The 17,091-nt window shown below is 37.7% G+C and overlaps 1 protein-coding gene across 1 annotated transcript in view; it reads right to left on the bottom strand.

The window, feature by feature from the left end:
* Positions 1–4,971: 4,971 nt before the first annotated feature.
* Positions 4,972–17,091, bottom strand: part of Hspa4l (heat shock protein family A (Hsp70) member 4 like) — a 54,428-nt gene continuing 42,308 nt past the window's right edge. The window contains exons 15-19 of the mRNA XM_021195570.2: positions 14,393–14,518; positions 14,024–14,131; positions 13,371–13,490; positions 9,313–9,474; positions 4,972–7,046 (exon numbers count right to left, since the gene is read on the bottom strand). Coding sequence (XP_021051229.1) covers positions 6,858–7,046; positions 9,313–9,474; positions 13,371–13,490; positions 14,024–14,131; positions 14,393–14,518 — 705 coding nt within the window. The 3' untranslated portion in view covers positions 4,972–6,857. The remainder of the gene's footprint in view (positions 7,047–9,312; positions 9,475–13,370; positions 13,491–14,023; positions 14,132–14,392; positions 14,519–17,091) is intronic.

Raw genomic sequence — 17,091 nt, 5'->3', positions numbered from 1 at the left:
GACAATTTTGTACAGTTGCTATCACCCCTTCCATCATGAGATCTAGGGAGTAGACTCAGATCCTCAGCCTTGCAAAGCAAGTGCTTTTATTGGTTGAGCCACCTTGCCAGCTCCAGGAGCAGCAAGTCATAAACAGAGGACCTGGCAGAAATTGTTCTCAACCTGAGAAGTTCCAAAGCTTTTCTTCACACTTGAGCTTTTGTCCATCACCACATCTAAAACTCAAAAATGACCACATGAATCTTCAGAATCAAGTGTCTGAAAATCACTTAAAAGCCCATTGTTATGCAAGTTCCTTATTTAAGAAGATTTGGTGACCTGTCATCAGTGTTTCATACAGTGAGTAAAGTCCAACACTTAAAACATTAAACCTCTTGTGTGCAAAACTCATGGTTCAAGTAGCAGATAGAATATGTATTTATTATTATTACATGACTTTTTGACAATGTGGACCGACATCCAAAACTGAATTGCATTTATTATCATTTGTTAACTTGTTTGCTGGTATGAAGATGCAATTTACATACAATGTTTTATATGCTTCTATTATTCCATATGCAAACATTTTGTGGGTATATTTGTGAACCAGTCAAATTCCAAAGTGATATAGATTATCAATTAACACTGAAAACCGTTCTTATGTCTGTTCATGTCTGTTATGTCAAAATTATTTTATAGACATGTCACGACTATAGTTTTCTGCATTGCATTGCAAACAGAATTGAGAAATCAAATGTACAGTTCTTCTAAAAGGAAGAAAACTAAGACTAGTTACTAAGCACTAAACTGTCAAAAGCCCTGTACAGGAAGGATGGGAGTAGAATCCCTTTGTACATGGTTGTAATAATGGTTGTGAAGATGACTGGAAGACTGTTTACCAGAACTGGACAATTTAGCATAGTTTTCTTTAAAAACTGTTCTGGCTGGGTGGTGGTGGCACATACTTTTGTCCCAGCATTCAGAAGTCAGAGGCAGGAGGATCTCTGTGAGGCAAGCCTGGTTTATATAGTGAGTTTCATTTCAGGACAGCCAAAGCTACACCAGACCAAAACAAAAATCTTCTATGTAGTGTGATGTAACACTACACAGTTAACAGTGGCCTCCTTCCTCCCAAATCTAAGAGGTGGCCATTTCATATTAGGACTCTCCTTCTAAGACACTAAGCTACAAAAGTTTATTTTAGAGAAAAAGTGTACACAGTGTAAAGCTAGCTTTTCATCTTAAATTTCTTTTTAACATGTACATTCTAAGCAGGCTGACATAATTTTAAAGGTGTTTTTTACTTAATCTATCAGAAGGAACAAACTTAGAAAACCAACAACAACAAAAAAGATGTAGAGTGCTTTTTCTTAATCAGAAATCAAAGATGTCTGCTTTTTACTTTGAACTTCTGACCCTTGTTATTTTGTCATACATAACAGACAACATTCACAAACTGACTTCTTTCGTTCCAGAACTACTTCAATGCCACTATTAAAACTGGAGATGATGAATATGCAATATTCATCCTGGTTTATTACATATTATATATGATGTAAGAACTCCAAATCCTGACTATAAGGTTTAGTATTAAAAAGGAAACAAAAGGCTGGTCAAGGTGGCACACAATTCCAGCACTCAAGGCTGAGGCAGGAGGATTACAAGTTAGAGGCCAGCCAGAACTACATATCTAGGCCTCATCTCAAATGTAAAGGAAAAGGGACTCAAGTTATCTAAACTGCTAATTTAATCATCAACATGGCAGATGCACGCTTTAAATATCATAGAAAAGAAGAGTTAAAGGAAAATATATTGTAAGAGCAATGCATTTGAAAACACTTTAAATGACATTTTACATCCAAACTGATTGTGAAAGCTAGTTATTTAAATTCTAAAATATAATTTAAGGCATGTTGTATCTCACCATCTCTATAGGATAAGCATATTTTTTGGTATCTGTGTGTGTGTTTTTTTTTTAAATAATCATCCTTTGACTTGAGTGACATAGCCTCATACTCCAAGCAAGGGTCATGCTATTTTCAGTACCATGGATATTACGCATCATGCATCAGATGGTCATGGTTTAGTTACTATCTTTGGTTCCTTGACTTGAAAGCTCCCGTTTTCAATATATTGTAATAAATATGCCCCTGCCTCTTTTTACTATTTATTCTTATAATATGCTAAATGCATCCTTAAGAATCCAGTTGACTAGCTGGAGAGATGGCTCAGCAGTTAAGACACTGGTTTCTTATCTAGAGGTCCTGAGTTCAATTCCCAGCAACTACATGGTGGCTCACAACCATCTGTAATGGGATCTGACGCCCTCTTCTGGTGAGTCTGAGACAGCCACAATGTACTCATATACATATATCTTTTAAAAATCCAGTCAATGAGGCTGCTTTTGCAGTTGTACAAGGCTGATTACTCCCACAGTTTTTGACTTTTCTTTGAAGTAGTTTGATTTTCAACATTCTTAACATTCTAGAAGCCCCTTTACTGTCTAAAATAACTAAGAATTTTGCTATGTTTAGTCGTTTGAATGAGAATGGTCCCCACAGGCTCATATATTTGAATGTTTTAGTCACCAGAGACTAGAACTGGTTTGAGGAGGATTACAAGGATTAGGAGGCGTGGTCTTTTGAAGGAAGTGCATTATTGGGGGTGGACCTTTGAGGTTTTAAAAGAGCATATAAGGCCCAGTGTCTATGTCTGTGTCTCTCTCACCTGTAGATCAGGATGTACCTCTCAGCTACTTCTTTGGCACCACCCTGCCTGCCTGACATCATGTAAATAAACTCAACTCTGAAACTATAAGCAAGCCCCCAACTAAACACTTCCTTTTATATGAGCTGTCTTTGTCATGGTGTCTCTTTACAGCAGTGGAACAGTGTACTAACACATCATGAAAACTTAAAGATTTGGCGGTACTGTAAGCACAGTCCTAGTTTAGGAGACACTGAATATGTGAAAAGAATATATTTTTGGAGATTGTATGTTTATCTTATGTGTATGAATGTTTGCCTGACATGCCTGCTGGGGCTAAAAGATGGCACTGATTCCTCTGGGAACGGAGTTACAGGTGCCTGTGAGCAGTCATATGGGTGCTGGGAATTGAACCTTGGTCCTTGGGGAAGAACAACCAGTGCTCTTGACTGCTGAGTTATCCTTCCAGATCTAAGAATTTAATTTTGTGTACTTTAAAGAGAAATATGATGGTCAAGCAACTACAGTTTTTAGTTAAAATGCTGGTCTTTGACTTGTATTAAATTTGTTATTTTAAACAAAAGAAAATCTTGTATGCGTCCTTTGAATTGCTTTTAAAATATTTATATTAAATCTAGATAAGAAACCATAAAATAAATGTTTAAAGTTGATAATCTTTTGGTCAAATGTCTGTCCTCTAAAATTTCCTGGCTGCTTTAAAATTATTTAGTTTGTTAAAGGGTTATTAAAAATATGGAATCGAGAAAGAGGGTAACAATTATTAGCACCTCTCTTGTGTTTCTTGTAAGTCATCCACATCTTCAAATACAGTCTAAAAAATCAATTAGCTCGCTCATTAAATTTTATACAACCAAATATTAAAAAACAAAGTATATATATCTAAAATGAGTCACCTCTAGGCCTTCTAAAATATGACACTTTTTTTTAACTTAGGGTTCTATCCCAGTGTTAAGAATGTTAATGAGGCCCTCTATGCCAGAGCTGTTGCCACTCCCAGCTCTGTTTTATAAAATTAGCACAAAGGACTTATTTGTCTGAGCTACCAACCCCTAGGTATCAAAACCACATGAGAATGCCCCTGGGATTGTTTCAAAGATCACCATTACACTCAAGTGTATAAGAATGGAACAATGATTTTACTTAGTTTAGGGCACACTGATCCAGCTGACCACCCTTTTCAAGGTCTCCCACATTTTCAGGTGGATTTCTCCTAAGTCACAGATGTGCTAATTGTAATAAAATGTGTAAAAACATTTTTGGTTTTGAGATAGGGTTTCACTATGTAGCACTGACTGGCCTGAACTCAAGAAACCCGTTTGCCTCTGCTTGAGGAGTGCCAGGATAAAAGGCATTTGCCACTATGAGTAGCTTAACACTGTCTTTAAATTGATTACTGAGCTCTATAATTTAAAGATGTCTTGTTAGGAAATAATCACTTGATACCCACCTCCAACCCAGCAAAACTGACATGTTATTCTAGTACCTGAATTACTTGCTGTTTGTAGCTTTTTAGAATGTAAGGGTTCTGTACACTGCTAAAGAATTGCTTTCTGGGGGTAGATCTTAGTGTTATTCAGCATAGCCACAGTAGAGTTCAGACTCCTTTCATCTCTACTCCTGAATAGTGCACCCTATCTTGTAGCATGAGTTCCTTTCCTCCCTCCCTCCCTCCCTCCCTCCCTCTCTCCTTCCTTTCTCTTTTTCCTTTCTGTATCATTTAACAGCCTCTGTACAGTTGGTTATTAAGGATTTATCTCTTTTTTTCAGGGGGCAGATGGCTTGAGGCAGGGTTTCTCTGTATTGCCCTGTATTTTCTCTGTATTGTATCTTGGAACTTGCTCTGTAAACCAGGCTCAGCTCAAACTCAGAGACCAGCCTGCCTCGTCTCCTGAGTTCTGAGACTAAAGGTGTGTCATTAAGCCTGGTGTGGTTGTAATTTGTACTTTCAGAATTAAACCATACTAACTTATATTTTTAGTTCCTATCCGTTTTTAAATAGTATGATGGATAATAATATTGCTTTGGCTATGCATTCTTTAAAATTGCACCTTTTTTGCTTTGAAAATACTTGGATCTAGCATTACCTATTTCAATGCATACTAAAGATGAGGCAAATAATACTATCTACACAAACTACTAAGGAAAATACATTTTCTTTCTTTTAAATAGCATAGGGATTTTTTTAAAAAAAAATTCACATCAAATTGGTAAACTATATAGATTATCTTTGTATGTATTAAACTTATTAAATGAGATATAATTGTATTTCTCTGACTAAAACATTAAACTATTTGAAAGTAACGTAACAGCAGGATGGAAAACTTGAGGCTCTGCTGGACATTCAGGTGCAGGGAGAGATGTTTCTTCTACTTCCAATAGGTCCTAAGGAACAGCTCCTTATTGAGTGTAAATGAGAACCAGGAAGCAGCTATAAAATATCTGTGTGGTTACATATTCCCTTTACAACCATGATTTTTTTTCCTGAAATGGACCTATGTATATATTTATCATACAAATTAAAAGTAACTAATATCTACTTAAAATGTATTTGGATCTAATGGTAATAAAAGATATAGACATTTAAAATATGTTGGAACTATATGATTTTCTTAATGAAAAGGGATGGTATCTACCCCCAAAATCTGAATAAAAATTCCTGCAAAATGACCACCCCACCCTCCTACATTCTCCTTTCAGTGCAGACTACATTGTAGGAACAAAATCTCTATTAGAGAACTCATTTGAGAAATGACTATCCCTAAAGATAGTATACTCTCGGTCTTTAGCTACTTAAGGAAAGGTCAGTATTGCATTTAGTATAAAGATTCAGCTTTGGGAAAACAGCCTCTGAAAATTGTAACTCAAGTTGATCTTCAGTGAAGGCCCATGCATTTTGTCTTGCTTATGTCTTGAAGACTGAAACATCACCCCAGCCTTCCCCATGGTTAAATAAAACAGTTTCAAGGCTCAGACATAACTGAATGGAGTGAACAAGTCTGGTGATAAACCACAGACCAGGTCCTTAATATGGCTGAAGTTCACTGTGCCTTTCCCCATTTAAGAAGCACCAACCCTGGAGCCAAGTTTTCAAAAGGCAATTTAACAGCAGGAACTATAATTTAATCACATTATATCATATTACACTATGTAACATTATGTATTTTACCTACTGATGTAACACAGTTAAGTTTATTACAAGCATTATTTCCTAGGATTTGGTACAGGTACTCCTTTCAAGGAATTACTGCTTATTTAATAGTGTCTATCTACATTGAAACATTAAATTAGTGATAGGTATATATAATGCATTGTGCAACGTCTCCCTACCCCAGATTAAGGTATTATTAACAAAAATCAATTAAGAAAACCAACACAACTATAAAAACTGAACCAAGTCTGTCAGCATCACAGATGTGCACCTGAGCAGGTCAACAGTGCTTTCCCATAGGCTTAGCATTAGTGTAGCAGCAGCTGGTCTTTTGGACAAGAAGATCAACAGTTTCAAGTGAAAAGTTACTCTGAGAAAACATGAATCCATGCTACCAACAAAAGCAGCAAATGCTGGTGTTATTTGAATGTCAAACTGCACTGTCATCCCTCGCTGAGTGTCACTTAGATCATTTATGTGATGACAAGACTGGATTCCTGGTGGCGCATCAGTCAAATGGTGTAGGATGTCAGAACCTCCCATTTGTTTTAATATTTAAGTGATAGCATTAGGGAAACTAGGAAAGGGTCAGTGCTGGTGGCTCTAAACCACATCACCTTCGATTTGTTTCACAATAATAATGCAGTATAACCCCTGACTCTGCAACAAAAGAGCAATGCAGTATCCCCTTCCTGCATCGAGTAGCTGAGGGCTATGCAAGTAGAAGCTGTGACTACAGTGGATGGTTGCCGAGTACATAGCAGTCCTGCATACTGACACAAAGTATGTAAGGAGAGCTCAAACTGATTTGTACATCTATATTCAGCTAAGGCTTCACAGCAGCAATGGACAGCAATAGTGCACTCAATAGAGACACTTTTCAAAACTACTCCAAAAAACAAATGACAAAAGTAGTTAAGAACAACTGAACATATGTTGTGTGTACCAGGCATAAAGGATGAATGGGCCCTGTAGTTAACCAACTGCTTGGATTACATGACACTTAGTCCACTTCCATCTCTCCAGAGTCAGTGTGCTGTGAGCTTCCTTTCGGTGGATCTGGGCTGGTCTCTGAACCACTCTGTCCATCCATTGGTCCATTGTGCTCACTACTAGTTTTTGCTTTGTCTTCAGGAGCTTCTACTTTTGGTTTGGGCTTATAAACGATGGGGTTACAGAAATTATCCAGTTCCTGAAAACAGAAATGAGCCATGTCAACTATTACACAAAAACACTTAGAGATTTGCTGGTGTTCTCTAATCTCTCTTGCATCCTCATACATACTCACTATATTTAACAATTTTATTATGTAACTTTTATTTGTTTAGTTTCTTGAGACAGGGTTTCTTTGTGTAGCTCTGGCTATCTTAGAACTCACTCTAAGCTGGTCTGGAACTGAGAGATCCACCTGCCTCTGCCTCTAGAGGGCTGGGATTAAAGGTGTGAGCTGCTACCACCCACCCGGCTACTGTACTTATTTTTAAAAAATTATTTTAAATTTCTTTTTTATTTCATGTGCATTGGTGTTTAGCCTGCATGCATGTCTGTGTGAGGGCTTCACAGCCTCTGGGATCATACGTGTAAAAATTTGAAGTGAGTGTATACCTGTTAGCCAAAACTCACAATTCTAGAGATTACTATATAAATTCAAGGAATTGCTACTAAATTCAAGGAGTGACATACAGCTGTGAGCTGCCATGTGGGTACTAAGAACTGGACTCTGGTCCAAGATCACTTAGAGTTTGTTCACAATAAATTATGTCCTTATTTCCTTTCAAGTGAGAGCTGTGTTTTAATGCCTATAAATGTGACTTTATAATGGTTCTGTAACTCCTTTTACACAATATGCTATAATGTCTTTATAACTAAAACATCATATTTGATAGCTATATCACATATATAGTAGCAATTCCTTGAATTTATATAGTAATCTCTAGAATTGTGAGTTTTGGCTAACAGGTATACACTCACTTCAAATTTTTACACGTATGTGTTCACATGCTCTGACATGATGTCAGGGGAGAGTACTCATTGTTCCATACCCTTAACAGTGGCCAAGATTATGAGCACAAGCACAGCAAATGATACTGACAAAGCCACCTGCATCTTGGTGACTGGGTACGCATCTCTTCTTTGTCAACCCTCTGGCTCAGAGTCTTCACTTATGACCATTTGCAGAGTTTTGCTACCATGTTTTTGATATTTTTTTTAAAAAACTTTTTTAAATTTTTTCTTTTTTTTATTAGATATTTTCTTTATTTACATTTCAAATGCTATCCCGAAAGTTCCCTATACCCCCCCCCCCCCCCCTGTTCCCTTACCCACCCACTCCCACTACTTGGCCCAGGCCTTCCCTTGTGCTGGGTCATATAAAGTTTACAAGACCAAGGGGCCTCTATTCACAGTGATGGCTGATTAGGCCATCTTCTGCTACATATTTTGATATTTTTATTATCAGTTTTTATTAAAATTCAACATTTACCATGAATAAATTTAACATTTATTCAACATAAAATTACAAACAGGATTTCACAGTGGAAGATTTCATATTCCAAAGACAGATCTATTGCAATGAAGTTGTTAGAAGTCTCAAGGAATGTGGCTATTTAGGTTTATCACATTGCTGTATATCGTTCTGTATTACATTCAGAACTTAAAAGCCGGTGTCCTGGCTGGTTTTGTGTGTCAACTTGACACAGCTGGAGTTATCAGAGAAAGGAGCTTCAGTTGAGGAAATGCCTCCATGAGATCCAGCTGTAAGGCATTTTCTCTATTAGTGATCAAGGGGAAGGACCCCTTGTGGATGGTGTCATCCCTGGGCTGTTTGTCCTGGGTTCTATAAGAAAGCAAGCTGAGCAAGCCAGGGGAAGCAACCCAGTTAATTAACATCCCTCCATGGCCTCTGCATCAGATCCTGCTTCCTGACCTGCTTGAGTTCCAGTTCTGACTTCCTTTAGTGATGAACAGCAGTTTGGAGGTGCAAGCTGAATAAACCCTTTCCTCCCCAGCTTGCTTCTTGGTCATGCTGTTTTGTCCAGGAATAGAAACCCTGACTCAGTCAGCCGGCAATGTGTAGCTACATTCAAAACGGAATAGAGACTCCATCACACCTAGAATTGAAGTCAGCAAAGCAAAGTCTGGCCTTAATTGTTCTTCTGTAAGTTGATTCTTTCTCAGAGTGTGATATCCATTCATTTTTTAGTCCTTAAATGTATTTTAGTGTTTGAACTTATTAAAAAGGGAGATGAGCCAGTGAGATGGCTCGGTGTGGTGCCTACTAGGCAACCACTGATACCTGAGTTCTAGCCTTGAGCCCACCTGCGAGTGCAAGCTGACAACCAAGCACCACACAGTTGTCCTCTCCCCCTGTGAGCCCGGCCGGCTGGGCCCACACACTCACTGTCGTCCTCTCACACAGGTCATTAAAGCACATTTGAAAAGGGAATGGAGTTTCTTACCTTTGACTTTGTAACTATTTCTGACACTTTTACCACAGGATCTTGAGTAAGACTTAATTTATTCTGTGCATTCATCTTACTGTTTAGCCAGTTCATGGAGTCACTGATGTACTTTTCGACTTTTTCCATTTCAGCAGGATCCAGGTGATCGTATCTTTCATCCTATTAAAAATGAATAAAATGGTAAAAGAAAAAGAAGTAACTGATTTTTGGTAAGTAATGGCTTATTGATAATTTCTCCTACCTAAAACATTCATATTCTTACTTATGACATACTTCATGTATATTCATGTAAAGGTGCTACATATGAGATGACACAAACTGAAGAGACTAGGGGAAAATATAAAATCAGTGCAGACTTGCAGAGGACTCCTAGAAGTCAGCTTTGGAAAAGAACTACTTGTGGAGGCTCTGCATTGGGCAAGAGAGGCTAGGATAGAGTAGAATTTATACAGATTAAGGAGAAAATAGATGCACAGGTATATAGTGAGGGAGAAAGAAAATTCTGAACATACCATAAAATTAGGTGTCACATTCTTGATATACATATAAAAAAAAAGACAATGAAATTCTGACTAAGCAACACAGCTGCAGCTTCTACATCTAGGAAACCACCCAAAAGTCATTTTGCATCAGCAGCCAATAGAGCAGAAAGCAGCAGCAACATATCATGAAAGCAAGAAGATTTCCTGATAAGGATTATGGACAGCCTAGAAAACACAGGATGAACAAGAAGGGGAAGTGATGAGTTAGGGGACAAGGGCGAGAGGACATGTGTGACATGAAAACACAGCCCGGGAAGGGTCCATGGAAGCAGGAGGAAGCAGAAGATGCAGGGGACCAACCCAGACAAATTTCCTTTGAAAAAGACAAAATGAAACCCAATACTGTATATGCTAATTAAATTATAAAAAAACCAAACTTCTTTAAATGTATTTTCTCTCATGTGTTTTGAGATAGGGTCTCACCTAGCCACACCTGAATTTATTCTTACCCTCCACCTTAGCCTCTTAAAGTATTGAGAGTAAACCCCAAAGTTAAAATGTGTGACTATGAAGAGGCCATTTTCAGAACAGTTAAGCTTCTTCAGACATTCAAGATTCCTTTGTAAGATTACAAATGTCATATCATCACACTGGACTTGGCTTTCTTTTTTTTTTTTTAAAGTTTATTTATTTATGTACAGGAGTACACTGTCTTCAGACACACCAGAAGAGGGCATCAGATCTCATTATGGATGGTTGTGAGCCACCATGTGGTTGCTGAGATTTGAACTCAGGTCCTCTGGAAGAGCAGTCAGTGCTCTTAACCGCTGAGCCATCTCTCCAGCCCTTGGCTTTCATTTTATTCAATTTCTTACTGTCTCGGGGATTAAGTTTTATTTGCTAGTTTATTTGCATTGATCATTAAATGTGCTTTTTAAAAAATTATCTGTAGCCTGAGCCTTTTCCCAGAACTTTTATATCTAACCAACCTGAGACTTTTTTTTTTTTTTTGAAGATTTATTTATTTATTATATGTAAGTACACTGTAGCTGACTTCAGACACTCCAGAAGAGGGCATCAGATCTTGTTACGGATGGTTGTGAGCCACCATATGGTTGCTGGGATTTGAACTCGGGACCTTTGGAAGAGCAGTCGGGTGCTCTTACCCACTGAGCCATCTCACCAGCCCAACTTGAGACTATTTGTGAAGTCTGAAATTTCTACTATTACAGTTTAATAAACTCATTATATCACCACCTACTTTTTGAAGTTTTCTCCCTGTCATAATGTTTAAAATGCAACCATATTAAAAAAAACTTTGGAGTAATTTCGGACTGTTATACATATACCTTAAAAGCAAGATAAATGCAAAACTCTAATCACTTTTGGTCCTTCATTATCTGGTTTGTGCTTTCATCATTTCTCGATTGTATTATTCTAACCTACTACTAGATGCTTCACAAACTAAGTCAAATTATATTGCTTCTAGTCTCTAAAATCTCCAAGCTACCTGTATCACAGTAAATCTCAAACTTTCACAACAGCCGAGACGAGGCCTTCTGTGATCAGGCAGCTGTTCCTTTCCTAGACTGAGCTCACAGCAGCTTGATTGTTTCTTCAGTATATTCCCCACTTCCCCCAGTGTGTGTGTGTGTGCGCGTGTGTGCGTGCGTGTGTGCGTGTGTGTGTGTGTGTGTGTGTGTGTGGCAGGGATGGGAGGGCGCAGTAACAGATATCTGAAGGTCAGAGAGCAACCTAGAGTAGTCAGGTGTTTCCCACCATACATGTGACCTTAGGATTAAACTTAGGTTGTCAGGTTCAGCAGCCTTGATGCATAAAGCCATCTCACTAGTCCAGAGTTCTGTTTGCAACAACCTTTACTTTCCACACATTCTGAGCCCTGGCTTCCCTCTATTTTTTTTCTAATGTTTCTCTCACTCATTGGTTGGCCTTCTCTCAAACATAGCCCCTGGCGGTCCCTTACCTTTTCCATAGCCCCTTTACCATCACTTTATTTTCCAACTAAAGCATATGAAAACAAACAGGCCCACAATTTACTTTTGCTAGAGTTCAGGACCCACAAAACATCCTGGCACATAATTAGAACTCACATGCGTAATCAAATAAAGTCTTGGTTTGCTTTGGATTATATCATAAACCCACACACTCAAGATGACCACTAAAGTCAGAGGAGCACTAATCATGCCAAACTTAAAATATGCTTGATATTTTGTCTGCCTCGTTCTTTTTTACTTTTCCATTATCAATATATTCTGGTTTTGAGTACGCAAGAAGATTGGGCTAGCCAAATTACAAATTTTCTTTTTCAACACATAGAATTCTTACATCTGCAATAAAGAATTGAGCTGTATATTGGAAAAAAGTGTACACACAGAGGATGCATACACACTGATGCCAGCTGCTTCAATATGACTCCTGACTACCACCATTTACTATCTGTAATCCAACAACCTGCTTAAGCACCCAACTTCCTCCTCTTCTTCCTCTTCCTCCTCCACTTCCTTCTCTTCCTCCTCCTCCTTTGTTTTTGGTTATTTGAGACAGAATTTCTCTGTGTAGTAAGTCCTGGCTAACTAGGACTCACTTTGTAGACCAGGCTGTCCTACAGAAATCTGGCTGCCTCTGCAGACCTCCTGAGAGTTGGGATTAAAGGCATGTGCCACCATGCCCAGTCCAAGCATCCACATTTTTCTAATATTCGAATTGAGACAACAGTATTTATAGTTCATAGGTATGAAATGGCCTTGTGAGAACAGTGTGAAACCATTCCCTCACAGTCCTTAAGGTTTACTAAGCACTTGGTGGATCTAAGCTGGGATGGTGCCATGCCTCAGGGAGTCTGGTGCTGCTGCTCTCTCATGCATATGAATGCAGTGTTAACATCAGTGATCAATCTGGGTAATAAGTGAGTAGCAGGCAGTGACCAGTAAACCTGACCTCATGGGACAAGTTCAACAAGACGGTCTTGTTTCTCTTGAATTTTCTGGAACAGACCTGTATCTACTGATATGCTACAATACAACAGAAGCAATGAAGACATAGGACAGACTGTAATTACCAGTAATCTAAGTGTGCTGGGCTCTGTTCAGATGTGTGACTAGCCACTTACTGTTTTATCCAAAGGGATACATGACATATATTACCATGCCTGAATCTTCAAAACAGTGGGGAATGGAGAGAGTTTTGGGTGTGTATGAAGAATAAAAGGAGATTATGGATGATGGCAGATAGAAGATCAACAACAAACCAGGCAAGAAGCAAAATACAGTGTGTCAGTTTAGAGTCAAGGAAGACCACCTTCTCATGTAAGAAACACAAAAATGAAAACAGTGGGTTTTGCCACTGAGTTAAATTTAAGCTATGACTTCAGGGAATTCTAAAAGGTGAAAGTCTTGGCTTTTAAATGTCCTGGAATCCTCTACTGGTAATTTTTCACTAAAAAGATCTAAGTTTGGTATGCTCAGTCTCTGAAATGGTAACACCTCAGCGTTGACGCGGAGGACTTCTATAGACACCATACACTAGCAGCAGCTGCATCATGACCCCCAGTACCTTGTTTCTGTGTGCTTCTATAACTTTCAGGACAAGCTGAATCTTTTTCCCCAAGTCATTTAAAGCTTTTGGTCTCTCTTCATGTTCCACGTATTTCATTTGAATGGGCTGGCCATATTTCTATCAACATAAGAAACATTTAAAAAGAACAAAAAGAGTTTTAACAATATATTCATCACTTACAGGATGATAAACATGTCTTTTCTGTCTTCCCACAAAGAAAAAGTGTTAACATGGCCCTACTTAAACCCTCCTTTATCTAAAGCATTACCCCTTGACTACTTCCAAACCCAAAGACCCAATCAAAATTGTCAGTCCTTTCATGGTGCTAAACAGCAAAAAACAGTAAGGACCATTCTACTACATGCAGAATTAACAAATTTAAAACTTGGGTTTCAAATTTTACTTTATTTTTGAGATAGAGTCTCTATGTGTAGCCCCCACTGTCTTTGAACTCCCTATGTAGAGTAGGCTGGCCTCAGACTCATAGAGATCCACCAGCTTCTGTATATCCCAAGAGCTGAGTGAAGTTAAAGGCATGTACTACCATGCCAAGCATAAGGAACCAAACCAAGTACCAATGCTTTTACATCATAATCTTCACAAAACTGCTTCAGTTAATAGTCACCTACCCCTTGCAGCCACCTACTAACCTTTAATTCCTGAAGCCTATCCACATAAACTTGTTTAGGCTGGTCTTCTCCTTCTTCATAAAGCCAATTTTCTGTGTCTTCTAACATTGCAGACAGCTTATTCATGTCCTAAGTTACACATTTAAGAGATACTAATTACAAATGCCTTTCTTAGAAAAAAAAGTCAATAAGATATGCTTTTTAAGCTCAATACCAGAATCTTCTGACCTTATTCATAAACACGTTTTCATTATCCTTCTGCAACTTGAAAAATAACTGAGAGTCATCTCCACAAAAATTGACAATAACAAATTTGATATACTTTTAAACATGATTCACATTAGGACTTTCAAGTGAACATTCAAGTAGTCCTTACAACTTTAGACTTACTTCTGGAGTGATGAACTTTTCGTAGACAGTACCCAGTTTGTCTCTGAAATCATAGACGTATTCTTCAACAGCATTTTTAGCATCATTTCTTTCTTTCTCTAATTTATCCTGCATTATCATCTTCCCCTATTAAAAACGTTTCAGATTGTCAAAACAACACACATTAGAGAACTGCTAGTTAAAACCATGATGCCACTTCATACCTCCTAAGAGGAGCATATTTAAAAAATAAACCAGAATAGAATCTTTGTGATTGTAGAGAAACTGAAGCTCGGAACACTGGTGACAATAAAACATTCCACATCCGTGGGCCACAGGAACAGTATGGAGGGTCTTCAAAAATAATGAAATATAAGCTGGGAATAGTGGTACATAACTTTGATCCCAGTAGCTCAATCTCTGTTTGAGTTTGAGGTCAACATGAGCTAAATAGTGAGATGCTGTCTCAATAAATAAATGATAAAGTAAAAAAATATATAAAATAAATGAATATAAATTCAAAATTATAATTTTCCTTAAATCTAGCAAGTCTAATCCTGAGCATATACCCAAATGAATGGGAAGTAGACACTTCACAGATATGTGTATGCCAGGGTTTCCTTAGGCATTACTATCACCAAAAGTATAAACTGCAGCCTCCATTGACTGATGTACTGATATGTGTGTGCACATATGACACAGCTATGAGGCTTAGAAGAAGTCTCACCTATGAGTGGGCCCTGAGATTATGCCGAGAAAACTACCCAGGACAAAAGGACAAGTATTGTCTCACTCAATTTATGTGAGTTGCATATGCAGACTCTTAGGAAACCGGAAATAGATGAGTGTTCAAGGAGAACTGAAAGAAGGGAGGAGAGGAGAGTGTGGATTTCTTGCTACAGCATCTCCATCTTAGACAGCTGTAGGCTTTGAAAATAGTGGTGATGGTTGTACAATGCTAAATATGATGAATACTAACTTGAAAATATATACGTGAAAATGGTCTTTAGATGTTAAATTCTACACATGTAGTTTAAAAAGTAACAATATATTCCCAAATTGCATGCTTTGAGTGAATGAATTACATGGTATAGAACTTAAACCCTTGTAATAGCTTTTGATCATATTTATACATATGCAAACTCCAGTATCCCCATTTACTTGTTGGAGACGGCAGGAAAGTCACCTACTGTTAGTGTTCTTACCCTAATATGACTAATTCCACATTTCATGGCTGTAACTCAGATATTGTCCTCCACAATGATGCACTACTCTTGGTCAGGGATGTGTTAACAGCAGTTGTGATGCTGAGCTTTGGAGACTGATCGCCTGATCCAAATATTATCCAAGGTTATTATCTGATTTGAGGTAGCATACTACACACAGGCCTTAGGTTTCTCATCTATAAGCTACAACCCTTAACAGAACCTACACATTGTGTTTGTTTTGAGGACTTCAGAGGTGTAAGAACTGTTATGATCAAAAGCAAGGAAAGAATGCAATTATAATGCTTGAACAAATTTCACTTAAAAGCACGTGGGTTTCTAAACACAAGGATTCCTTTATAAACTAAAACACAGTAGCATAGATTTAAAAAAAGACATTTAAAAATTAATCTCATTTAATTAGTCTTATTTTGCACATAAATCTACTATAACTATAGTTTCCTATAGTTCATTCCTTTGGAAAAATTATGCTCCAAATATATAAATTCTGAGTATTATATGAGATTTTTAGGAATTATTATGCACAAATAGAGCCTTGTTAATAGGTATTATGCAAATCAAAATTTCTTCATGTAATGATGGGCAGTTAAACAGTTAGGAACATGTAGTAATTAGGAACCACCATTTCAATATAAACTTAAAGGATAAATGTAAGTATAAATATAATCACATTATACAGTTACTACTAAAGAAAGAACTCACTTTCCAAAAGACTGGAACTAAACATGAAAATAGACAAGAGCAGGTAAAACTGTAAACAATGGCAACAAAGTTTAAATCATTGTTAATCAACACTCTGAACAGTCTTTAAGGATTGCACACTTACAAAGGGAGCTTGTTAAGCCAGAGGAGATGTTACATGTCTGTGATCTCAGAACTCAGAAAGCAGAGGAAGGAAGATCTGGAGATTCAAGCTATACACAGGAAAACCTTCCTCAACATCTCCCCAAAACAAGACAAAGAATCTCCAAACCAAGCCAAAACAAGAGAACAAAAGGGGGTGTTAAGGCTACAAAAGATGGAGCCAGAGGTGGTGGCACATATTCATAGTCTTAGCACTTAGGAGGTAGAGGCAAGAGGATCAAGGGTTCAAGGTCATCAGTGACACAGTGAGTTTGAGGCTAGCCTAGGTTACTTGAGCCCTGGCTCAAAAAAAGCGGGGGTGGGGGGTGGGGATGTTAAGAATTCACTTCGGAAGGCTTTTTTCTCTAAAGTAGATACTTTTTCATATAATTAAGATAATAAAAGTATAATATGGTACCAATACAGCTTACTATTTATTTTGTCAAAAGCAGTTTAATGGCATTTATAATCCCTAACGATTGCAAACCAGATTGCCTAGCTATCACAGACAACAGTTGACTCCACTACAGTATCAGGGTGCATTTGCTGCTATTCAACAGCAATCTAACTTATATACCTCACTTTCTTTGCTTTTCTTTCTTTCTTTTTTTTTTTTTTTTTTTTTTTTTTTTTTTTTTTTTTTTTTTTTTT

This window comes from Mus pahari, chromosome 4 (genome assembly GCF_900095145.1).
Source record: "Mus pahari chromosome 4, PAHARI_EIJ_v1.1, whole genome shotgun sequence".
NCBI lineage: Eukaryota > Metazoa > Chordata > Mammalia > Rodentia > Muridae > Mus > Mus pahari.
The sequence above is the reverse complement of the archived record's forward strand: the minus strand, read 5'-3'. Positions and strand labels throughout refer to the sequence as shown.